The sequence below is a fragment of the Vicugna pacos genome, chromosome 5, assembly GCF_048564905.1.
Source record: "Vicugna pacos chromosome 5, VicPac4, whole genome shotgun sequence".
Taxonomy (NCBI): Eukaryota; Metazoa; Chordata; class Mammalia; order Artiodactyla; family Camelidae; genus Vicugna; species Vicugna pacos.
Genome location: NC_132991.1, coordinates 90,626,204 through 90,652,240, shown reverse-complemented (window position 1 = coordinate 90,652,240; position 26,037 = coordinate 90,626,204). Strand labels below are relative to the sequence as shown.

The 26,037-nt window shown below is 51.2% G+C and overlaps 1 protein-coding gene across 1 annotated transcript in view; it reads right to left on the bottom strand.

Annotated features, from left to right (window-relative positions):
• Positions 1-26,037, bottom strand: part of INPP5D (inositol polyphosphate-5-phosphatase D) — a 114,593-nt gene that overhangs the window by 5,454 nt on the left and 83,102 nt on the right. The window contains exons 13-25 of the mRNA XM_072961859.1: positions 25,653-25,770; positions 23,042-23,138; positions 22,375-22,513; positions 21,303-21,411; positions 21,062-21,150; positions 18,526-18,607; positions 15,186-15,275; positions 12,842-12,955; positions 11,498-11,580; positions 8,788-8,875; positions 5,755-5,904; positions 3,568-3,664; positions 1,405-1,671 (exon numbers count right to left, since the gene is read on the bottom strand). Of these exons, the coding sequence (XP_072817960.1) occupies positions 1,405-1,671; positions 3,568-3,664; positions 5,755-5,904; positions 8,788-8,875; positions 11,498-11,580; positions 12,842-12,955; positions 15,186-15,275; positions 18,526-18,607; positions 21,062-21,150; positions 21,303-21,411; positions 22,375-22,513; positions 23,042-23,138; positions 25,653-25,770 (1,523 nt within the window). The remainder of the gene's footprint in view (positions 1-1,404; positions 1,672-3,567; positions 3,665-5,754; positions 5,905-8,787; positions 8,876-11,497; positions 11,581-12,841; positions 12,956-15,185; positions 15,276-18,525; positions 18,608-21,061; positions 21,151-21,302; positions 21,412-22,374; positions 22,514-23,041; positions 23,139-25,652; positions 25,771-26,037) is intronic.

The window sequence follows — 26,037 nt, the reverse complement described above, 5'->3', positions numbered from 1 at the left end:
CTGTGTTCCAAGTTATTAGGCACAAAGGGACATTTACTTTGGGAACTTAAAACATTTCACTCAAACGGTCCCCTTCTTTGTAGTTGTTACAGCTCCTTTTCCCGGGGTCGCCAAAGAGAAGACCTTTGCCAAAAAGGTGCCTCAGCACCCACCGTACGGTGGCTTTTGTCCTCATTTATCCAGGGGAGAAAACTGAGGCTGTTTCTCCCTCCCTGATATTTCTTACGGAAAGACCAGAGTCCACAACATTAACAAGTTCTGAAAACTGGAGGTACAGAGATGGCTGAGCTCGAGGGCAGGTCTTGTGCTGTCCCATCCTCCTCCCCACCCCTTCATCTGTCCAATTTTTTTTTTAAGAGAAAAAACTTAAGACAGAAAATTGTAAACTGCCTTTCAATCCAGAGGAAGCCCCAGCCAGGCCAGCCTCGGGAGGGTTGGAAGTGGCGGGAGGTGAGGGGAGCGGTGTTTGACAACATGCCCTTCCCTGGCTCTTCACGCACACAGAAAATGCCGTGAGGATCAGAGGATCAGAGAGGGGAAGACAGGCCCTGAGCGATGCTCTGAAGTCCTTATAAACAGTACGGGCAGCCCCCAAAGGAAGAAAATGCTAATGGTACTTTGCACATCTTCAATCATTGTTAATTAAGATCTGTACCTTTAATTTCTGTCTGTTCTAGGTTACTAGGAGCACAAAAGGCTCCCAATGATCCTGCGTTTCCACGAGACACTCAGGCATGGGGCTGCTTGGTTAAGGCACCACTGATCAGAAGTGGCTGCCCAGGCCAGGCTACTCCCCAGCTTCCATCCTCTGAGCACGTACAGCCTGGACCAATTCTAGACGCGGGTCAGCTTTCTCTAACGGCTGGGTTTTCCCTGAAGTTTCACAGCCAGATCCCCTCCCTCCCTGCAGGCTGGCTGCTCTCCTCCCCTTTGGAATTCCCAGTCCCCGCTTTTTCTAATCGGTCTTAACAGAAGAGACCAGAAAGATGCACATGGGAACAGCAACCCTCGTGGTTGAGGAGAGAGAGGGGAACTCGGAGCTGGGGAGGGACTCCTACGTGGAAATTCCCACCTCAGGTCCCCTGGGCCCTCCAGGGAGTGGGCGATGGATGAGGTTTACTGCTTATAGAAATGTGTTTTTCAATGAATGTCGTTTTACAGGAGTGTGTTTTTCTTTGGCAGTATGTTTAAAATGTTTTATCCTATTTTTATAAAACCTTTCAAGGGTAGGAATTGGAGATTCCACAAGCATTTCTCAAGTGCCTACTGTGTTCCAGGCCCCGAGGATGAGTCAGTGACCCAAGTAGACACACATCCCTGCCCTCACACGGCTTCTCTTCTAAGGCCAGGATTCCTGGTGGTGAAAACCCAGGGAAGGGAGAGGTCTTGGTGAAGAGGACTCACCTTGACTCCTGTGTCCTGGGGCAGGGGCCTCGGGTTGCTGTGGATGATGAAAACTTCTTTGGTGATATGGGCGGCTGGGAGGGTGGGGTCGGAGGGCTCTCTCCCCTTCCAGGCCCCAGGGAGGAGTCCTTGAGTGGCTGTTCATAGCTCCAGGCAGTGGGCTGCTGGTCAGGGGACAGGTTCTGCTTCATGTGCCCAAAGGGCCCGACCCCCATGTAGTTGGGGTTGATGATTTCAGTGATGCTGGAGCCACCACATGGAGGGACCCTGCGGGGGAGACACACAAAGTCATACCTCAGGGCTCCTCCAGGTCAGCACCAGCCTGAGGACAGTGTCCTCTGATGTCCCTCAGGGCTCCTCAGGCTCTCCTTAATTCCTTCACTTCTGGGGTAGTGCATTCATTCATTCATTCATTCATACAACAAAATGGTTACTGAGTGCCTTGTAACACCAGGGCTAAAAGGAGGAAATTTGGTTGTAAATGAGACAGCCACAGTCTCTGTTCTTGTGGAACCAACATATGATGGGAGAGACAAACAGAACGAGCTCAGTGACAGAGATGACATATTTATACCCTGAGAAGTCTGACTGAGAGTAATTAAAGGGGCAGAGACAGACTAGCACATGGTTGGGACCACTTGGGCACAGGGCGGCCAGACAGGGCCTGTCTGAAGGGAGGGAGAGGAGATAGTGATAAGAGTAAGTGCAAAGGCCCTGTGGTACAAGGGGGATGACCCGTTCCAGGAACAGTCTGAAGGCCTGTGAGCAAGTGGTGAGAATGGAATGAGGGGGCCGCTGTGGACAAGCAATCGTTGGGGCAGATGGTGGGGCCGGCAGATGGAGCCAGTTGGCTTGCATGTTTGTGAAGCATCAGAATGAACACAGCCATGCAGGCCTTGGGAAAGATGAGTGTGGAGGTCACAGAAGTCAAGGTTGAGCCTCTACTGTGGGGGAGTCAGCCTAAAGCAGTCAAAGGGATGGCCAGACCTAGTGAGGTAACCCTGAGACACCACTGTGCTGCCTCTCGGTGACAGAAGTGCCATTCTTCCTTGTGAGACAGTGCTCTCGGGAGAGCAGACTGAGTATACAGGTTGTAACAAATGCTCCCCAGCTCCCATCTGCTCAGCCAGCCTGGTTTTGAGCATACCGCACTCCCATCAGTTCATACCTCCTTAAGAAGTAAGTGTAAATTCTAATACTAGTCAAATGGGAAATAACTGGTTGACCTACACTGGTCCTGATGCTGGAGTCAAGCAGACATTTGAGAGCTGGGATGCCTTTGTTGAGGGGATGGTAGTAGGAGAAAAAGACTGAAAGGGATACTTTAATGCCCACGGCTACAACCATCAGAAGTTGGAAGTGGACTGGGGAAGGGCTGGAGGTGGGAGTTGCTGTGCACGTGGGGGGAGGTGGGGGGGAAGGACACGTAGTGGGGGCTGAAAGGAGGCAGGGAGTAAGCTGGGCTCTGCCGCAGCTTCTAGAATTTTGCTTGGCTGCCTGACACTGCTTTGTCCCCTTGGCAGGTGAGCTGGTCTGGAGACCATGACAACCCTTGCTGGCTTGATTCTGGAACTTAAGACTGCATTAATGAGCTGAGGTGACGCTGTCCCCTAGTGATGCAGACTCTTGATGTCCAGATTCTTCCCAGCCCAGGCTCTGCCAGGAGCAACCCGTGTGCCTTTTCCTCCAATGATTTTACCCCTTAGTAACAGGACGGGGCTTTTGGCCATGGAGCCGTGACTGTTGATGTCCCTGGTCCACAGGAAATAGGACGACTGTGCCATGCTATCATCTCTGCAGTCGCTTCCTCCTGGACTGGGCATCTTTCTAGTAGGCTATGAGTTCCTAAGGCAGAGACTGCACCTAATGAGCCTTGGTTTCTCTAGAAGCTGACACATAATAGGTGTTCAGCCATTGTCTGTTGAACTGAACTGAACTCTGCAACAGAGAAGAGTCTCCCCGGCCTTGTCACAATCACAAACCAGCCTCCCCAGAGCCCGGGGTTTGTGGTCAGAAGCTTCAGAGCCGGAACAGCGCCTCTCCAGCCTGGAGCTTTCTTTTCCCCTCAGGCCTTGCGTTCTCTCTGCTCCATGTCCCCTCTCCTGGGTCCTGGGTCTGCAAAGCCACGCTTGTTTGTAGTGAAGCTGCCCACCCCAGCTCTACCTGTTGACAGGCTCCCACTGCTTCATGGGGTCGTGGCTGGTGAGGCTCTTCAGGGACTTGGGCCCAATGGACTCATCCCGCTCTGTCTTCACAAAGTCTGCAAAAAAAGGGCCAGGAAAAATCATGTGAGGGGCCCAGCCCCCAGAGTTTGGGCTGAGATTTCCACTGGCTTGCTGAAGCTAGACAGTGAATAACGGCTGCCTGAGGAAGGGGCTAAGCAAGATTCTGAGGCCTCATGTGAGGCTGGTGATTGATTAGTTATGCCTGCTGTGGCTCTGGAGGGAGGAGAGTTGGTGTGTATGACCGAGAGTTGTCATTTCATGTGACATTTCCAACTTGTTTGTGTCAGCAAGGGGTAAAACAGGCAACTATCTCTTAGTAGCTCTGAATAAAACAAATATAACGAGGTGGCTCTACTGGAGTATCTGGTGCCCAAAGCCAACCTATTCACGAGCTTCATGGGGAACTGGGACCCTGTCTTCATATCTGATTCTGGTTTCCAGTTGCAAGGGTGCCAAGTCCCCTTCAGGTCTAGATCCTGCTAGAGAAAGAAGCTCCCAGAGGGCAGAACGAGGAGCTGCATCCCGGGGAGGCGGCACCCTCGATGGCCCAGAGCCTTCCCAGGAGCAGGGGTGCAGATAGTCCACTTGCAGTGAGTCTTACTGTCTCACTGTTCACGTGAGAGGCAGCACCTTGTCACATTTATGAAGATACGAAGCTTAGCAGTGGATGAACCGGCACTTTCCCCTTGGGCCAGCTACTTACTCAGTGTGTGACCTCCAGCCAGCTACTTAACCTCTCTGTGCCCACCTACCAAACAAGGCTAACGTCCAGCTCTCACAGCTATTGTGAGAGATAATCAAGATGATATTACAAGACAACCATTTCCCACATCATGTATAAAATGAAAACCCAAGTCGTTTTAGGCATTGTTATTTGAGTGCTTTTGAGCAAGAATTCAAGCAAAGAGGAAAAGGAAAAAAAATGACCTGTTGCCTGTGTGAAAAGGAAAAAAAAACTTGATTAACAAATTTTGAGCAGCGCTGTGCCTCTCAAATGTTTTATTTTTTCAAGCAGGGAGGTTTTCACATGATGGAGACTATTGAGAAGGACACAGGTTAATTTCCAGGTTTCAAAAATGGATGCAGGATTCAGAGAAAATTACAAATTTCTGTCTATAGACTTCCTTGAGTTCTCCCTATGTTATGAGGACTTCTTGGCCACATTTCAATACTCTCACAATGGAGCAGTGACAATTCTTATCCAAGAGATGCAGCATCTGAAATTAGCTAGTGGAAATCAGTAGGGTCTCCTTTGGGGACAGATAGGGGATAACTCCCCGAGGCTGGCATTTCACATGGGGCAAGGAAATGCCTGTGGTGAGTATTTGTTTCCAAGTGTGGCTGCACTGGTGTCACTACTGAGAGTCCCAAGAAACGCACCCTCCCAAAGGCCAGCCAAAGTAAGCGAGTGGTATTGAGCGGGACCAAAAGACTGAGTTCAAGTTCAAAGAGGTGCTAGGGGACTCTGCCAGGGAAGAGAAGGCCAGGAGATGCTGCTGCTTTAGAGGGTGGCTGGATATCACTAAGGTAGGAAAAGCCAAAGAAAAGTGCTCAAGATGAGAAATGGGTCTTCCAGATGTATGTGGTGTGTGAAAGCAACACAGAAGGTACAGAAACCCTGGGTGGGTACCACGAGGGCAGGATGTAGATACGTGCCAGGGTATGTGTGTATATATGATGCCCATCGTATGGCCACGAGGAAGAACAGGGACCACATGGGCAATTCTAATCTCAACTGCAGCCACAGCTTCAGTCTCCATGGCCTGGAAAGGGCCAGTCAGTGATAGGCAGGTCAACTGTGTAATGTGGTCCTTCTGGTGGAGGTGCTAACAGGGAGTGACAAGGCCTAAAAGACTTAAGGTGAGAGCAGAGGACCTGGAAAATTAGCAAGCATCATATCCTTAAAGATGTAAGTTGACTGAGGTCAGGGAAGGGTGATTTCTGGCTGTGGGGTGTGCGGTTCTGTAGGGAAATTCCTGAATCTACTAAGGGTTGGGCCAGTTTGTCTCTGAGATCCCTTCCGATGCTGGATTCCCCTCTAAGGCCACAGCAGAGCGAATATTTCATTCCTGCCCCCAACCCAGCAGCGCTGAAGAGGGAGCGGGGAGGGGCCGTGCCCACTTACCATAGAGCTTCTCCCTCGTCTTGCCTTGGGAGGTCTGCAGCTTAATCTCCCCCTGGAAGTGACCCATCATCTCTCCGTGGTGGGTGAGAGGCGTGTAGATGGGGAGCTGAGTTTCCGTGGCCTCTAGCCGCAAAGCAATGCAGCCCTCGCCTGCGGAGGTGGGGGGACAGCAGTCATGTCGAGAATTCCCCCCATTTCATGGGAGAAACACCACTCATTTGGCCTGGGGACTTAGCTCCCTCACTCACAGGTGATCCTTCACAGCAATGACCAAGGCAGAGATTATCAAACAAACCTTTCAGAACAATTCCTCAGCAGTTTGGGGAAGAACATCTCAAACCTCACAGCAAAATGAACTCTACGCAGATTAGCGAATGTGAAAAAAACTAAATCACAGAAAACCCATCAGAAAAACAGAATGAAATACTAATCTGATTGCTGGAGGCAATGATAACCCCAAGGTCTGAAACGGTGCGAGAAATGAGAAAACGACTGACAGATAAGAGGATACAAACGTTTTAAACTCCCGCACAGATTAAAAAACAAAAACGGAAAGGAGGCTGACTGGGGCTAATGGCAGCAGCCGGCTTCACACAGAGAGTGTTTTATCTGAACTCCACGAGGAACTCTTCAAAATCAAACCTCCAGCAGATACATGGGCAGGTAACCCAGCAGACGTTTCCCTCAAAAAGAAGTATGGCTGGCTAATTAAAAAAAAAAAAAGGAAACTAGTTCAGTCTTCCGAGCCACCAAAAATGCAAATTAAGGCAGCACTAAGGGCCTCTCCTACAGACGTGAAATTAGCACAGAGTAGAAGGAAGCAAAGAGCACCCAGTGCCAGCAAGGGTCGGGAAACACCTGTCCCCTTGGACATGGCGAGGTCAACAAGGCAAGACGGAGCCTTCCCAGTGGTCAGTTTACCCAGCAAATGTGGGGATTTATGCTAAAGAGATGATCAAAGAGAGTAACAAATGGAGCCAACGAAGAAGAAAAAATGTCTGCGAAGAGGTCATCTCAGCATCACTGATAACACTAACAAAAGAGCCTGCAGAGCCTCAGCAGCAGCAGGAAGGACTCTAAAAAGTGAGGATGCAGCAAGTCCATGGAATATTGTGAAGACATTTAAGCAACCATCATGAAGATGTGTAGCAGGATCATGAAAAAGGTATATTATCTAATACCAGGTAAGGAAAGCAGAATATACGTGCTACCTTTATGATAGTTATTCAAATAAAAGTTGATGTATGAACACGGGGGTGTGAAAGCAAAATAACAAACGATCACCCTAGTGGGGAACGAGACCACTGGGCGATTTTGTTTTTCGTTATTAGCATGATATGCTGTTTGTGCGAATACCACGTGGAAGAAACAGGAGGAATACAGCACTTGAGGAGAAAAGGGAACCATCAGACCTGTGTTCCCATTTCCTGCCACCAAACCTTCCAACACTCCGGCACCCACAAGGATTCTTTCTCCTCGCCTCATCTCGCTCCTCCAGCTCTGCCCGCCCCAGCCCTGGCTCAGGGACCCTCTTCCAGGACTGCTCTGGAGAGGGGGAAGGGCCTAATATGGTAACTGGGTTCAAGTCCAAGGTCACACAGCAGCTTGTCAAAGTCACTCCACGGCTGTGTGACCCTGGACAAGTCACTTCATTTCCTCACCTCTGCAACAAGGGTGGTGATGGTACCTACATCCCAGGGCTCTGAGCAGAGCCTGCACAGTGGGTGACAGACACACACGGGCATCCTCCATGTCTGTAGCCTCCTTCTGTTTCTCGGCTTCACCAGTCAGCATTAACCACCTTTCAATTCCTTCCACTGGAAACAGACAACCTCCCGGGACCCAGGTGCACAACCTGGGCTGCCTCATGCCCTCACCTCCTCATCTCCCAAGTCCACAGGTGGTCCCCAAGCCCCTCCGTCTGCAGAACACTGGTCTTTATCTGGTTGGATCTCTGGGCCACATTTGCTATCATAACTGCGCCCTCTTCTCGAGCCTCCTCTGACGATGTCCCCACCCCAGTCTTTGGCTTTCCTCCCACTTCTCTGGCTGAGCCTTTTTAAGCTCCTTTGCCTGCTCCTCACCACAGCTGACCCAGTTCAGGAAACGGAAATGTTAGCCCAGTGACTCAAACCACAAGCGCAGGGCCATCCTCAACTCCCCTCTTCCACCAATTCCCTGGTCAAACAATTGCCCTTCTCAGTCCCTCTCAATTTTAACCCGTCTCTCCTTTTAAAAATTTTTTTTACTGTCACCACTTTCTTTCTGGCTCTCTCATCTTGATTGTTGCAAACACGTGTTTCTAAGATGCAAAGCCTATTATGTTACTGTCTTGACTTGTCCATGGCTCCCTCCTGGCCCCAGGATAGGGCATTTACCGAAGGCCTGGCTGGAATGGAGCTGCTGCTCTGGCTCTGCCTCCAGCCTCTCTCTGGCCTCCTGCCCTCCTCACTCTACGCTCTAGCCACGCAGAATGCACCAAGTGCAAGGGCAAACCTGACATTGGGCTGGAGCCAAGGATAGGCTAAAGAAGATGTTGCAGAAGATGGTGTCTCTCTCGTAGGACGATTGGTGGGGCTACAGGCCTCCTCCACAAGCCTGCCTGGCCTGGGCATTAAGCAATGCCGGGCGGACCTGGGTTCAAATTAGGACTCAGCCAGTTACTACTTGTGTGACTTGGGCGAGTCACTTCACCGTTCTGAGCCTCAGTTTACTCATCTAATTGAGAGAATTGTATCTGCTTTATAAGGTCATGTCAGGATAAATGAAATAATACTTCAAAGCATGCAGCACAAACCTGACATGGAAAAGGCTCAACAGATAGGGGAGGTGTGTGGTCGCTGGCCCTCACTGCAGGAGCCAGAGGGGGTGGGAGCGATGACTCTCCAGTAACTGTCCCCCCTGGCAGCACTGCGATGGGGAGCAGAGCGGTAGGTGGGTGTTTGCGGAAGGAGATGTCACTGCCTCCCTTACATCAGAGGCCGCCGCTTTCGGCAAGTGTGATACCTGCACCACCTGCCCCGGGACCCCTACCGTAGGATTCGTCGCTATCGGAGGACTTAATGCTAATCAGGATGTGCTGGTCCAGCAGGTACTCGGGATCGGAGATAATGGGCTTCAGCTGCAGAGAGAAGGGTGCAGGGTTAGAGTTGACAGGTGGGGGACAGGTGGGGGAGGGCTGCCAGCCCAGATGAGGGGAATGCTTGGGAAAAAAGGACCGTAGATGTTCTTTTTAAATAAATTCGAATCTCTGCTTTTCTTACCCAAGAGAGCAGGAAAGGAACCCACACACCCACCCTACCCAGCAGGGTGGGGTTAACCTCCTTTCCTGCCCCCACAACCCCATCACACTGCACCCCGGACCCCAGGGAGAGGATCTGACCCCAAACATGCCTCACCCCCACTGCCTCCCTGCCCTCCCTCCCCCTCCTCTGCACACCTCAGGATCAAGGCGGTGGGGCCAGGCTGATACACAAATGCTAGTGGGACCAGGAACCAGGTCTGAACTCATCCCACTCCCCACCCCAGGCCCCCCCAGCAGGGTGGACTCCTCTCCTCGGCGTGCTCCCAGGATGGAGGCTGCATTGAAGAGGGTACTACAGGGCCCGCCCTCCATCTGGGCTGGAGAAGGCCTGTGACCACCTGCTGTGGAGCCCTCGAGGGAGGGTCTGGAGAGTCCCGGGGGTTGCTGGAGGGCGTTGAAGGGTGGGCACAGACCCTGAATTCCAGCCTGTCTCTGACCCCCTGCTGGTCTGGCTCAGGCACAGGCTCTGGGTGCAGGGTGAACCCCAGTGTCTCCGGGGCAGGGCACCTTGGCAAGCGCAGGGAGGGGCTTTGTGGTGCACTCGCTCCCACGTGCTGGCCACCACTGTGACTTTTTACAACTTAAGGCTGTTCCTCATGCTGACCCCAAAACAGATGGGCCTAATAAAAAGGTCAGAGGCTGCGCCCTTCCTTCCCATCCAGATACCGATAGGCCTCTGGGTGCCATGCTGACTGACAGGATGGACTCTATCTCCTTTCAGAAAGTTCCAGAACAAATGGCTAGAAATTGAAGTGGGGGCTCTGGACTGTTCTGAGTTTCCATTGCCGCATCGAACACTGGGTTCACTGACTCGTAGTGACCACTGGCTTGAGGTGAGCTGGGGCCCAGGTACTGCAGGTGCAGGAGGGAGACCCTCCTTTCCAGGCAGTGGTGGGAGCTGGAGGCGGATATGTGGACAGAGAGCGTGTGAGGATGGGGGTGGCAGGGAGGGAGCCTCTGGCAGGTGCCTTGACAGGGTTTTAGAGGGTGAAGAGAAGAGGCTGTCAGGTGACAGAGGTGGTGTGGAGGGTCAAGGGGCAGGAGGGAGTGAGGGCCCCCAGGTGCTGTGGGAGCAGGTGAGTCTGGAGAGCGAGGAGGGGCCTGGGAGCCAAACTGAGGGGCTGACATGAGGGACTAACTGGATAGAGGAAAGGATGCCAGGGTCAGACGGGTATTCCAGAAAGATCTGCCAGGCTTCATGATGCCTCAGCGAGAAGACAGGAGGGATGGGGCCATCTGGGAGGTGGGAGTGGGGTGGAGAGGAGGGCACAGAGGCAAGAGGAGCCGGATTGGGCAGCGTTAGGACGAGGGGACAGGGGTGCACAGGCTGTGGGGACTGGGATGCTGGCATCTTTCCCAACTTCAAGGAAGTAAGAAACTGGCTCTCTGGGTGCTTCTCTGGGCAGGAGAGGAGGCAGGAGGGTGGGGTGGGTGGCTGAGGTAGGATGTTGCCTTGGAGCCCAGAGCCACCAGGACTTGGGTACCTGAAAACAGCCCAAGGACAGGGACTTCTGACAGCTATGTCTGGTCTCATGGAGGACCCCAATCAGAAGTGTACTTGGATTAGGAGACTCCAGGATTCGGGCATCTGCCTTCTTGTATGTGGCCCAAGAGTTGGTTCCAATCAACAATTGATGCCGTCATGGGTGGCCCAGGACACCAGCCCGTAGCCCACACCAGCCTCACGCTATCCTTCAGGACTCACCTCAGGCATCTTCTCTGAGGGAACCTTCCAGCGGGCCTGAGACCTCCACCCTGTGCGATAGATCTGCCCGGCCTGGACACTCCCTCTATATCCCCCTCCTTTGTTAGTGACAAAGACATGGGGTCCTACACCACGTGTTCCTGGTGTGAACATCGGATACATCCACCATCAATTTAACATCACAAAAGCAGTGCTGGGTGCCAGATGGAAACCAGTTGTTTTGCAGTAAAGACAAATGTGTTTGCAGCTCTACCCTAAGGGTTGCCTGCATGTTTGCAGCTCTACCCTCTGCTTGCAGGGGGCCATGGACACGTCAAGTACTTTGTGTGTCCGGAGCAAACAAACTCCTCTCTGCTCCTCCAGTGGATCCTCTGAGCCAGGGCTGAGAAGAAGGAACACTGCAGGGAACAGGGCCAGCCGTGTGGCTGCGAACAGGCCTCTCTGGGATCTCCCTCTGTTCCCATCTTTGTAAAGCCCCATGGTCAGATGAGGTGCCCTGTAGCCTTTCCATGACCCATTAGGGGAACTGAAATCCATTTAGGAATATTGGGGCCACTAGACACAGGCCCGTGTTTAACCACAGCTGAGAAAGGTGACATCAACTGCCTTGAAAGAGAAGAAGTCTAGGGCAGCCTCTTCTACGTTTGGTCCATGGGGTTCGCACTCCGTCTGGCCGGGTCCCCTGGTCAGCACTGCTGGCTGATGACGCAAACTTCTCCCTGTTCTTGAATTACCTTTGGAAGAGTCTCGCCAAACTTCACCACCAACTCCCCTTCAGCTCCTTCTTCATTTTCTCCTTCCTGACTCTTGACAAAACCTGTTGGAGGACAGGAAGGCTGGTTTTCAGAAAACGGAAACCAGAACCAGACAGAGAAGACTCCTAGGGTTGTTCCCCCAGGACCAAAGAAGACACCATCTGCAGGGGCTGCAGCATCATTTAGGAGTCAGGCTTGTTGGGGATTCTGTTTTAGTGCAGGGGATGGTCATTTGCCAACACAGTGTAATTATTTTTAGGAGAATAGGAGAGATTTCCCTCCTTCTCGGCTCCTCTTTGCAACAAACCAGGCAACAAAGAAATCATCACATCACAGGCAAGGAGATTAGGAAACATGACAGCTCGTCCCACGCCACTCAAGATAGCAGCCTTTTGAAATGCTAATTTTAGCTTCCTAATATGCTGTTTCCATAGAAATGTATGCAAATGTCGATAGTTTATTAAAAACACCCGCACAAAGTCCTCATCATTTTTGGAAGTGCTTTGCCCCTGCTTGGTGAACTGGGACTTGGAGACTTCCTGGAGAAGGCAGAGCTGTCACCAGGAGCCAGCCCAGGCTGAATCTGAGGAGGAAGGGAAGGGGATGTGTGTGTGCAGCACTGCAGTTGGTGGCACGTGTCTTGTTCCTAGAAGCCCTGGAAGCATCTGTCATCCCGTCACAAAATGCTTCCTTCTGTGAGGTTATGTGCCACCCCCTGAACCCCCCGTCCAGACCATCTCGGCAAGGAGAGCTGGAAACCGCACAGATCTGCTCACCGTGGAACAGCTTTAGACAATATGCCTAAAAGTGTCACCCAGAAAGGGTGTTTTCTAAACACAGTTTGTGCTAACTGCTGCTGCTGACAGGAGGCTGTCCAGCTCTAGCTTGCTTTCAGATGCTCGGACCACCTGAGAAAGATGCCTGTGACACGGACCCCGAGCAAGAAGAGGGGATTGTCAGCAGCTGCACCAGCCCCGGCGCTGGCCCCCCAAGCTCCGGACCCTCGCCCAGGGCTCTCGGGTTGAGTCAGAGCCCTGGCTTGGGGGCCCTCAAGTGGACTAAACTCCACCCTGAGGGACAAGGAGAGGATCCAGTTGCCAAGGTCTGTGCATCCGCTACTACCTGTCCCTGGGACTGGAGCAGCAGCCTTGCACGTCAGCAGGGGGCCCCCTGCAGTAACTGGGTGTCCTCTGGAACCCTCCACCTGCAGCCCCACTTTTCTGACCCCCTTGAGGTCCATCAGTAAGTCAGATGAGGCCAGAGCGGGAAGGACAGGGTACTATGCCCCTCGCCCCCACAAAAGGCAGTTCGGCCTGTACGTACTCTCCAAGCAGCTTGAGTGGAACTCCAGGTAGAATTTGGTCTGGGACTTGGTCTTCAGGGTAGCGTAGCACCTGAGAAATTCGATCTGCCCTTGGCTGTCCACAGTCCCGGGGCCTGGAAGGAGTGAGAACAGAAATTTGGTTCTACAAGGTGCCTGGAGACGAAGTGTGTCAAACCAGGCCCCCAAAACCGAGCTCCTTCCTAGCGCCCAGGGAAGATGAGAGTCCAAGCAGAAGGAGCAGTTCCCCCAAAATCCCACCACCCCCATGCAGCATCCTCATGATGGTAACAGCCTCTCTGACGAATCAAAGCTGGTGCAGAGCAGAGCACAAGAGTTCCACTCTCAGCTTTGCCACCAGAGCTGAGTGGCCTCGGGCGATGCCCTCAACCTCACTGCCTCCCCCTCCCATGGATTCTGGCAAAAATCAAAGCTCAGGGGCTTGATTCCCAAACCTATCTCTTTTCTAAGTTCAGGTTGTGAGGGATGCCTGGTCTTCCCTCAGACAAAGTTACTTCTGCTCCTTATTCTCATCTGTACCCAGTTAACTCGCAGTCTGGTACTCACTTAGATGATGCTTTTGCAAGCGTCCTTAGGCTGGCTCTGAACAGTGTTCTGTCCTTCTACGTAAATTCTGAGCCACCTGAGAGCAAGGACGCTCTCCCTTCCCCTGTCCCCTCATCCTTCCTGCTTTCCTTTTGTTTTTCTTTTTCCCTTTAATGCAGAAAAGCTGACAAATGTAATTGTGTATATTTGAAGCCTACAACGCGATGACTTGATACACATTGTGAAATGATTACCAAGGTCAAGATAATTAACACATCATCACCTCATATAAGTAACTGATTTTTTTTTTTTTTGGTGTGATGAGAATGCTTAGGATCTACTCTCAGCCGATTTCAAGCATACAACACTGTGTCATTACCTGTGGTCACTATGCTGAATATTAGAGGCCTAGAACTTGTTCGTCTTGTCACTGAAAGTCCGTGCCCTTTTACTCACATCTCATTTCCCAGCTCCTGGCAACCACCATTGCACTCTCTGTTTCTATGAAATCTACTTAGATTTTTTTTTTTAATTTTAAGTTTCCACACATAAGTGATACCGTATAGTCCTTGTTTCTCTGTCTGGCTTATTTCATTTACTTTCCTTTCTGTTTTTAAGCCCCACAGCACCAAGGCTCTGCTTAGATAGACATTCAACCAATGCTCAATCCAGGTGAATTGGCACTTATGATTATCTGCGGTGTGCTGAGTCCCAGGGGAGGGGACAGAGCGGATACTGAGGATGTGATGGCATGGGCCACGCCTCAGCACTGCAGGCACTCAGAGAAAGGAGAGATGGGTGGGACCAGGGGAAGAGGTAGGAGGTTCTGGAAAGGCACAGCAACCAGAGCTAGGAAGGAGACTGCTCAGAAAGTAGAGGTCACATTGCTGGGGCCACAATGTGACCCCAGCAGTGTGTTAGACCTAACAGCATGATCAAGAGTGTCCCAGGAAGACACCTACATCCCTCATAGCCCAAAGGACACAGAGCAATACAGGCTTTTCCAGCCTGTACTAGGCGCTCCGCTCAGCCCTCCTAAAGGAGCCCGCACTGTCTGCTGACTGTGGAAATTGGGGGGAGGGCAGGGAAGGTGACATCATGCTTCCCCGGTCATCCAGGCCCAAGGCTGGACGTGCTGCAAAGAACCAGGCCTCTGCTGGGACGAGGGTGGGCCGGCGACCAAGGCCAAGTTGGAGTATTTGAAAAAATTATCTAGAAAACCTACAGAGTATTCTTTACTCTAGCATCTCCCCAAACTCAGTCATCTGTTTCCTATTTTCACAGTTTTTACTGCCTACCACGCACCTGCACTAATACTGACTTAACATTTGCTTTAAATAGACTCACTTTGTAAACTTAAACATAAAACATATTAAGATAAGAAAGTATACCACAAGACTAACTGGAAAACCAGTGTTGCTTGCCTTTCACAGAAATAATCACATTTAAAGCGTATTAAAATCAATGCATTACTAATAAATCATCCATGTCCCATCCAGGATCATCTTTGGCTGAAAATGTGCTAAACCTTGGAAAATACTCCTTTCCCCAATTTTAAAGACTGTATTAAAACTGAGGCTGAAAAAGCTGACATATTTGCCAAAGGGAACAAGAACATGCTTGAGACGGAAATCATGGTGTGTCTTGGACATGATGAGACCCAACAGATGGATGCACGGTGGACTTGCCTGGAAGGATGAGCCTTCATCTAACGCACACAGTCGATTGCTGCAACCAGAAGACAAGCTCCCTGGCCTCCCGAGGCGGAGAACAGTGGGTCGGACACCACCCACCACTTACCGTTCTTGGAGACAAATTGGGAGGTGACTCCTGCCTCAAATGTGGCGAAAACAGGGCTGTGGTCGCTTGTCATGATGTCGCTGGTGCTGCCTGCAGGGGAGGGAAGGAGAAATCCTTCTGGTCAAGCCAAGGATGGCAAACCCTCAACAGAAATTGACTTACATTTTTGGAAGCTTCCAGAAGTTTCATTGTTTTGTACCTGTGGTTCCATTGACCTTCCACAACCACACTCAAAAGTCTCAGTGAAAATGCATGACACTGTCTCCTCCACGGCTAAATGTGCCTGTAATCGTTTTTCCTAAAGACTTGCGAGTTTTTAAACACATAGATTGTGGAGTGTGAACTGTGAAGATTTCTCTGTTCTGTGCACTTTGTTGTATTGATGAGGAGCTCACGCTCCAGAGTGGGATGCGGGTTGAGGTCACTGAGTCCATCAGCGAGAGGTGGCACCTTCCCCCATCCCACAAGGCATTCGAGGATGGGAGAGAGCTGAAAGTGATAAAGTGTAGACACTGAGTGTAGACAACTCTTTTAAGGAACTTGGTGCTTGGATGAGAAAGGAAGGCAGCAGAGCATGTCTGGAGGGGGTAAGAGAAAGAGCAGAGTTCTAGAAATTCTGAGTTCTAAGTGCTTCTGATACAGTCACATGGAGATGTCTGGCTGGGTACTCAGGACTGGAGATACATCTTTAGATTTGGAGTCATGAGGTTAGGTGGAAGCAGAAGCCACAAGGACACCCAGGCTCCACAGGGAAGACATGAAGGATGAGAAGAGATAAGGATGAAACTCACAGCCAGCATGAATGGGCAAAGGAGGCAGCACAGGAGACCAAGGAGGCAATCAACAGATCTATATCCTTTTCAATAAAGCTTTTAAAAATTGGCAAAGGAAAAACATCCCACCCCTCAACCAACCAAAGGATATGGGCAGAAAATTCACAAAAGAAATATAGATGGCCAATAAACAGGGAAGAAAATTACTGACTTGCTAACGACCATCAGGAAGACAAACTGAAACAACAGTGCGGTGGATGGAGAAAGAGAATGAGAAGGAAGACAATGGGGATGCTGATACTGGGGACAGTGGGGAACCTGGTACTGGGGACAGTGGGGATGCTGGAGTGGAGATGCTGGTACTAGGGACAGTGGGGATGCTGGTACTGGGGACAGTGGGGAAGCTGGTACAGGGGACAGTAGGGATGCTGGTACTGGGGACAGTGGGGAAGCTGGTACAGGGGACAGTAGGGATGCTGGTACTGGGGACGTTGGGGATGCTGGTACTGGGGACAGTGGGAATGCTGGTACTGGGGACAGTGGAGATGCTGGTACTGGGGAGTGGGGATGCTGATACTGGGGAGAAGGAAGACATGGAGCAAAGGGTCCAGGTGAAAAGCTTAGCCAGGCCAGGAAGTGGGCACCCCTCCCCTGAGTCAGGACGGGCACCAGCCTGAAACATGTTTGGACATGAGCAGGAAGAAGTCAGCGAGGGTCTGGTGCTGTGTTAAGCAGGGGCCGACGGAAGCGGGGAGTCAGGCCAAGTGTGGGGCTATAAGTTTGTGGTGGTGATTGAAGAGGAGAAGTTAAAGGGTGGACAAGCAGGTTTTAAAAAAAATATTCTTAAAAATATTTAACATGTGTACTGAATGTGGTTACATTAGCACTACACTAACTGTGCCCGAAAACAGGGGGGGAGCTACTACTTAGGTGGCCTCCCTGTAGCTACACCCTGTGCGTCCCCCACTCCCACTGGGAGTCTGGGCCTGCCCACGTGACTTCCTTTGGCCTACAGGACATTAGCAGATGTGACCCAAGCAGGGATTTAAACATCCGTGACTTGAGCTGGGAATCCGGGACCAGGAAGCAGCAGCCTGAACTAGCCTGCTGGATGATGAGAGAATTTTAAGGTAGTTGTTACTCAGCAGTAGGCACCTATACATCCTATTGATGCCAACCTCCATAAGACTCAAGCTCCCAGTTTACCCCCATTTCCGGAGCTCTGGACATTCTCCCCTTTTCTTACCAATTTCTTGCCCACCTGCAACTCATTAAACCCTCCTGCCATGCCCTCTGGCATTCCATGAAATATCATTAGCAAAACTCCCTACACCTTCAACTTTCCCTTCACATTCCAAACCTGGACCTTCCTGGAAGACACTGCAGCCTCTCAAGCGAGGCCTGGTTTTCCTCCCCACCCCTCATGTGTGGCCTGGAGAGGGGGAAGTTGAGTCCTCCTTACTCCTCAATGCCACTTTCAGACCAATCTCCCTCCTTCTTTCTAAAGACCTCCATTATGGTTCCACTGTTTTGAATGCCAAGTTCAGGTTCAAAAAGTGGTCATGTCACAATTCTCCCTCCTGAATCTCTGCAGAGGCCAGCTGAAGAGGGCAGATGGCTGAATCAGGAATTGGCAGGAGTCACGGAGCTGCAAGGTGTGGGCAGGAGGCATGGCTGAGAGAGGACTGGGTGTGACTGATGGTGGCAGGAAAGGTCACAGGCCTGGAGAACTCAGGTGTAGAGGGGGCACGAGGAGGGAACACACAGGTGAGGAGGCTGCGGGCAGAGGGTGCCATGTGGGCCTTTGAAGGTTGTGAAGGCGGAACAATTGCTTGGCTGTGGCTGTCGGGGTGGGTTGCCTTTCTGTGCATCTAAAGGTGAATGGAGTTCATCTGGTGAAGTTACTTCTGGGAAACAGAGCTCAGGAACGAGGGGACTGCAGGGCGCATGCCTTAAACTGTCCCAGGGTAGCTGCTCTGGTCCCTTCTGGGCAGCGGGAGGCTCGCAAAAGAAAGGAATGGAAATCAGTTCAACTTAACAGGACCTGAGTTGAATGTGGGCGTCTGTCGGTCCCCAGAGAGGGTGGGAGCTATGAAGGTGGCCTGGGGGCAGCAGCAAGACCCCCACTCTGTGGAGGTGAAACAGGCCTGGATAACTTTTCCATAATTATTTTAACACTGCATAGTATTCCTTTTTCATCAATTTGACCCAATTTATCTTTAAATCTCCCCAAATACATATATGTATACTTATGATCTGTATTAGGTTGAACCATATGAATTTCCATTATTGAACTATTTTGACCAATGAAAATACCACTTTCATATGGTTCAAACATAATAAGCTCTTTTCAAAAAAAAAATCTGGATTTACTTTTTAAAGTGGCTCATAATTCAAATGTTTCCCAAACCAGAAGATATGTACTCTGCTGCAGCCCAAGAAGGGACAGAAGGCATCATCTCTTTAAGGTCACTTGACTGGGGTTGCAGGGCAGTCTCCCATTTTACAGATGGACAGACGGGAGCCCTTCAGTTTAGGGCAGTCAAACCTCCCAACTTGTCACTCACCATAGGACTGACACACCACGTGCACCAGAGGGTAAGACTTCCAGAGGACTCGGTCACACCAGGAGGGCAAGTTGTACTTCATCTGTGGATCAAAGTCATAAGCTTTGTAAAATGCCTGCCACTTTTTTTTTTGTTTAACATATCGTAAACGAAGAGATTAACTCAGGGCCTCTGTAATCCTTGCCTTCCCCTGCTGCTGGTGCTTTATAGGATTTCCCCAGAGGTGGCTTTAAACCCTCTCCATCTGCCTCCACAGCCGTGCCCCGCACCTGCAGACACCTGGACTCCTGCTTTGGAACCAGACCGATTCCCCTGGCCGTGCTCCCTACCCACCCCCCTTGCTACTTCAGAGTCTCTTATATTTTTACATTCTCTGTTCTTCTGACTCAGATGAAGTTCTCTACCTGTATCTTCAACCCAGTCTCTCCTTATCTTCCCTAGTCACTTACTTTAATAACACAGTCCAAGGGGGAGGGTCTAGCTCAGTGGTAGAGAGCAATGCTTAGCATGCATGAGGTCCTGGGTTCAATCCCAAGCTCCTCCACTAAAACAAAAACAGAAACACACTCCAGCCACACACACCCATTCACACATCCATCCACCTATATACTTACCTATCTGTCTCTCCATCCAACCATCCATCCACCCACCTACCTATGCACATATCCATCACCTGACCCACACATCCGTCTACCCATCTAATTGTTCAAGCAATATGTACTATGACAAGCTCTCTCTGGGCTATACTGTGAGCAAGGTGTCCACTGGGTGTGACAGACAAGGCAAACTGGCAACGACAACAATGCTCTGCAATGAATATCCTTATCCTCTTGAGCTCTAGCTCTTTCTCCTCTGCCTGCAAACGTCGAAGTACTCATCCTAAAAAAGCCTATCCGTGGCATCTCCTTAAATGACTTTTTCTTTTCTTCTCTTTTTTTTTCACCAATTTTCTTTCAAGAATGTTCTATTTTCACTGCCTCTAATTCTGGACTGCCCAGTTACTCTTTTTTAACTTGAGGTGCAACTTCCACACAGGAGCGTGTACTAATCTAAACTGTACAGCCTGAGGATTTTGTCACCATTTGTACACACCCATTGAACCACCCAGATCAAGACAGAGGAAATTTCCATCATCCCAAAGTGTTCCGTCACATCCTCTTGAACTTATAAATGGACTCATTCCATATGTAGTCTTTGTATACACGTATATATGTCTGGCTTCTTTCACCCTTCCTGTCACCTGTAGAAGTTCTTTGTTCTGTTGTTGCAGTTGTATCCCACTGTCTGTGAAAACCACTTTTTTCGGGGGGTGGGTACAGCTCAGTGGTAGAGCACGTGCTCAGCATGCATGAGGTCCTGGGTTCAATCCCCGGTACCTCCATCAAAAAAACAGATAAATAATACTTCAATAAAAATATATATTTTAAAAAGAAAAAATAGATAAATAAATGAACTTAATTACCTCCCCCACCAAAACAAAAAAATCCCCACCAAAACCAAAAATATTAAAAAATAAAACCCAAACCCACATTCATCTATTCTACTGTTGGTGAAAGTAAGGTTGTTCCCAGTTTTTGGACATTGTGTACAAAGTTGCTATAAACATTCTCGTATCTGTCTTAATGCTCTAACTTCTCTTGGGTAGACACCAAAGTAGAATTGCTGAATAGGGCAGGTGCATGTTTAGATTTCAAAGATGCTGCCAGTTCTCAGCATTGGCTGTCCCTGAGAATTACGAGTGGAGCTTCACAAAGACACAGAAAGCAGGGCCCCACCCCAGGTATATCGCATCAGAACCTATGTATTTCTGAAAATCTTCCATGACCACTGATCCCTGAAATCTCTCAGCCCCAGCTTTGGTGATGCCAAACTGCGTGGTTGGTTCTCCTGCCACCTACGTGCACTCTTTTCCCATCTCCTTTGTTGTCTCTGCTTCTTCCTGTCCTCTCTGGACGTAGATGACCCCAAATCTGTCCACAGCCCTTATCTCTTCATCTTCCACTCACTTCTTGGCAACCTCACCTACCCCCATGATTTGACTGTCTTCTCTGTGCAGACAATTCCTGAATCTATGACCCAGCCCTGGCATCGCACTTGAGCATCACTCGAGTATTTTCAGCTGCCTTCTGGATGTTTTCGCTGAGATCTTCCACTGATGTTACACAATAAGCCTGGAAACAAGCTCCGTCTCTCCCCTCCGAGCCAGCTCTGCCTGAGTTCCCTGTTCCCATCAACGTCAATCAGATCGATCCACGCATCCTGCTTTTCTCCTCTTCTTTCGTTTTCAGTTTTCCCCTCTGCTTCAGGTCCTAGTTGTTTCTCAGCTGGAACCTCCAAACCAGCCTCCATCTAACTTCTCCTTAGGGGAGGGTTTTGCTCTGTGGCACAGTCAACATGTGATTTCTAATTTTCTTTTTTGTTGTTGTTCCCTGATGGACAAGGATGCTCTGCACTTCCTGTTCACCTTCATGGGAAGGGACACAAGAGGGGCGAGATGTGCAAGGGGTGGAGACGGAGGGCAGGGAAGAGGACTCACCCCTGTGGCTTTCTGCTTAGTGTAGGCGTATTTGTCCCGCGTCAGTCTTTCAAAACGGTAGGTGGGTGCAAACGTGATTTCTTCCTCCTCTGAAACCAAACAAAACCTTGGTTTCAGTTTTGTTTTTCCACCTTTTACTTCTGGCTAAGTTTCCCCCTTTTCCAGGCAGCATCCTCCCCCTGTAAGGATATTTGGGCAAAGGGGAGACAGAACGATGGCTGGAGAGGATGGCGGTGCTTACCAAAGTGCAGGAAGACCTTCTGCTCCTTCCGCTCCATGAGCAGCTGGTCGTGGGACAGGAGGTCTGCATACTGCTGCTGCTTGATCTTCTGGATAATGGTTTCTGCCTCCTGGAGCAAGGACACGGCCAGGCCACTGGTGAGACACCCCCCTCACCAACACATCGCTGCCTTCCCGCCGGCTGCACCGGAAAGCAGAGCCCGAAGCTGCAGAGATCCTGGTTCCCAGGATGCTGGGTTGGTGCTTATTAACACTCAACCATTTTATAAGGAAAACTCTGCAAGGGTGGTGAAATGTAACTCAATGACATACGTTCGTGGCTGTTCTAAATTCGCGGACGGACACTATTTTTGCACACTGACTTCTAGCGTCGATAGGTAGGTACATCTCTTGCTCTCTCTCTGTGAGACAGCCTGCTGTAAGGCTGCGTAGGGATCTGGAACCTCAGCCCTGGGATCTCTGGGCATCGGGCCTCTGTGATCTGGCTTTGGACTCTGAGAGTCAGTTTGACATCAGTGGGATGGGTTGGCTTTGGAATCCAATAGCCATTTCTCCCAAAACTTATGTTACCTCCACTCTGGTGAATATATTTAGTTGACTTCTTGGGGAGTCTGCCCACCCCCTCCCAAGGAATCCTTCACCCTCCCTGAGTGAGCAAGGCTGTTCTGGCCACATGGCCCCTCTGACTGCTGCTCACTGGATGGGCATCCAACTTCAGACATGTCTTCCTTAGGCTGGCTGGTGATCTGCAATTTGGGGAGAAAACTGAGCTGGTCTCCTCAGACTTCAGCCTTTCCTGGGGATCTAGGACTGGCAAGCTGAGGGCCTGCTGCCAGCCAGCTGGAGGACCAGAGAGGCAGAGGAGTGGCAAAGAGGGGAGGCCAGGACAGTTACATGGGAAGTAGGTGTGAGCAGAGGCCAATCGTAAAGAAAGGTGGCGGATCCGTAATGGGAACAGCATTGAGCTCCAGAGAGAGTGTCTCGGTCTGTGTGCCTCCATGACCGTCTGCCCTGGGCTAACTCCAGGGAGCCTCTGTCCTGTGCAGCCCAGCTCCAGGCAGACAGCTCCTCACCCAGGTGGGCAGCTCCACACGGTAGTTGAGATCCCCAAGCCAGAAGAGGTGGGTGAAGCGGTGCGTGATGTTAAAGGAACTCAGTTTCCTGTCTCCCAGAGCCAGAAACCGGAGAATGTTCATGTAGTTTTGGTTTCGCCTAATTAAACAAAAAAAAAAAAGCAGACTTCTTAGCACAGGGTCTTTCGTTCCCTACTCCACATGGCAGGAAGTCAGAGGGGATGTAGGGGGAACTGAGACTGAAACCGCCAGCCCCTGCTACAGCAAACCACCTTAACGAGATCCCAGGCTGAACTGGGAACGCAGGCAGGGACCCGGAGCGGCCACTCAGCAGGGAATCGGAATCTTGGATCCTCCAGATGGCTGTCTTCATGACTGGGCCACCAGTAGGCAAAATGGTTTTACACTGTAAGGGTGCCCTAGATGAGGTCTTCCTTTTAGAAATGGAGTGGTATTTAGGTGTCCGTTGGGTTAATGACACAGGAAATGTCTGTTCCATCCTTTAGATGTGATTCACCCACACTCCTGTGCTGCAGCTGCTTTGACGAGACCACGGGAAAAGCCTTTAGAGGCCGACAGGGTCCTGGCCGCGGGCTGGGCCGTCCTTATGGCGTGTAGGGTTTGAGGTCTGTCTGGGAAGATGACCTCAATACCTGCTCTCCATTACCTGAGTTTCTTTTCGCTTCCAGAAGTCAAGTGGCTGTTGACAAATCCCAAGGAGGTTCCATTGAACATGAATGACACCCCCACAGCTCCCTTGTTCCCTAAAGGGAGGGGAGAAGGATGACATCAGAACATCAAATAGGCAAACTTGCCAAGCGGCAGGAAATCAAGGTGAAGCATTGTCATTTCTCAGGAGGGAAAAAGCAGGTGTGGGAAAGTGGAGGAGGAAGAAAGTAGACCAGCTTGGTCTGGGGGCGGGCAGTGATGGGTGATGGGCCTGGTAGGGGGCGAGACTCCTCCAGGACCAAAAGAAAATGGGATGAGTGGTGTAAGGAGGCTGCTGGTGGAACCCATTCTGGCATCTCCCTCTAAGGGGACTGTCAGCTTCCCCAGTGCCCAGGCAGGACCATCAGAAGCAGCCAGAAGCCTCGGGAAGAACATTCAGAAGGAGAAGGCCGGGGCTGGGCGGGCTGATCTTCCACCAGCTCATTCCAGCTTCCTGGAGAGACCAAATCCCACACTGAGACCAGTGGCTCTCTAAGCGTGTTCCCTGGACCGGCGGCCTCAGTACCCCCTGGGAACTGGTTGGAGGTTCACATTCTCAGGCTCTGCCCTGGACCTGCTGAATCAGATCTTCTGGGGTTGGGGGCCCGTAATCCGTGTCTAGCAAGCCCTCTAGGTCAAGCGGTAGGCAAGCACTGGCCCACCCCCAGCTAAAAATGGCTTTTACATTTTAAAATAGTTGGGAGAAAATCAAAAGAAGAATGTTTTGGATACATTAACATGATACGAAATGCAAATTTCTGAGCATGCAGCTAACACTTTATTGGAGCACAGCTACGCCTCTGGGCAGTCACAGTAGAGATGACGTGGCCCGCAAAGCCTGAAACATTTACTCCCTGGCCTTCGAGGGCAGACGTCTGGCCGCCCTGCTCTGGATGGTTCTGACACTTGCAGAAGTCTGGGAGTGCTTCATGGGCTTGTCCAGCCTGAGAAGGGCTGTGAGTGTAAATTCACGTCGGGACTGTAAGCCTCGGTAAGGAAGACAGACTGTGAAACAGCTAATACATTTTTATACTGACTACCTCTTAAAATGGTAATATTATGAATGTATAAGGTTTGAGAAAGTACGTTATTAAAACTGACAGCCCTGTTTGCCTTTCCTTTCTTTAATGTTCTACTAAAAATGTAAAACCACCCACGTGGCTCACATTCTGTCTGGGCCCCTGGAGCTCAGCGGGCTCTGCCCCCTCAGGACTCTGGGCGGAGCTGCGGCCACCGAGCTAGGATGGGCCTCCTGCACGCAGGCTCTCTCCTCGCTGCCCTGCAGCGTGGCCTGGGTTTAAATCCTCGCCCACCACTTCCTTGTCACTGGGCCTCGGACAGGCTGAGGAACCTCACTGTAGCCTCCAGAGCCTTGTCTGTGAATGGAGCTAGTGACAGTCCCTACACCCACAGGGCATCTGTGTTAAATGAACACCGTCAAGCATTTGGCACACGGCCTTGCATAGGGTACGCTCTCAGAAAGGTCTTAGCTCTTCCGTCAGTCAGCTAGCATTCACTGAGCTCCTACTCTGTGCTAACCATGGCTGGGGGACATTTTGGGGAGGTCAGGGGAGAGAGGCCAGCCTCAGGGGAGAGAGGGGGAGGTGAGGGAGGGGCTGGTGCATGGGAACTCCTCCGTCTCCAAGATGCCTTCCCATGGCCATAAAGCTCAGACTGTAAAGGCCTAGTGCCACAATCTGGCCTCCCCATCACCCACTAAAGCTGAGCTCAGGGGCTGCAGGGCCTTTGCTTCGCTGTTCTCTTTATGTGGCATGCTCCTCCCACGCACACCCTTCCTCACTCCTTGGACTTGAGTACCAACACCTTTTCTGAGAGAGTCCCTTTGACCTTCCATCTCAAGTAGCAGCTGGAGCTGCTCTGCCCACACACCGTACACTCTGCCAGCATGCTCACCCCCAGAAACGATCCCGCTGCCTGTCTGTCCTGCCTGCCTGTCCAAAGGAGCAGGCTCCTGTCTGCGGTGGTAACGAGCCCCGGGCCCAGCCCCTTGAGGGAACGGGGTGGGGTTTGTCTTGTGATGGGAGGTCCAAGCGTATTGCAGGCTGGTAGCTTCTGGGATGGAGGAGGACAGCCCGGGCAGAGATGGATAAGGACTAGAAGGAGGTTCCTGGGCAGCAGAGGGCGTGGGCTTAGAGCAGGGCAGCTGCTGGGACAGGAAGGAAGGAGGCGAGTGGGTGTGGACGCGGGCAGTTTGCGGTTTCTTGGCAGAAAGGCTGAGAGGGCTTTTTACGTTCAACTGCAGCAATTCTTCTATTTCCTGTTACCTCTGGGGCTCTGTCCTGTCCCTGACGCCAACCATCAGAAACCGCTGGCCTCGCCCTCAACTCCACCCACTGCCCGTGTGGCTGCACTTGCCCCCACACCCTCGCAGTCAGACTCACACAGGCAGACCCACAGACTCGCACACTCACAGACGGACGGACTCACACACTTAAACGCAGACTGACGGGCTCACACACACTCGCACTCACCCTCCTGCAGTCTCCGCTCTTCTTTCAATTCTCTGAAGCACCCTGACCCGCCCCCGCCCCGCCCTGCTTCCCGCTCACCCAGCGTGTTGGCGATGCCCGTCTTCACATTGTCAGTGCAGATGTGGCTGATCCGGTTCTCGTGCTCCGGCTTGGCCAGCACCACGATGCGAATGTTCCAGAGGGTGTGGATGGCGATCTGGTGAGGAGGACAGTGCTGTGACCCTTGGCCAGGACTTAGTGCTTGACCCCAGAGCAAGGAGTCACACCCAGCCCTCACCCCAGCTATGGGGCACCCTGTCTGTAATCCTACGCTTCGGGGGGCTCCTAAGGATGCCTCACAGACGAGATGTCGATGAAGGTGATCTAAGAGCTCAGGCAGGGAAGAGGGAGGACCCCGGTGATCAGCAACACCCGTGGACCCTGTTCATTTCTGAATACAGGTGCCACTGTCTGGCTGTGGAAG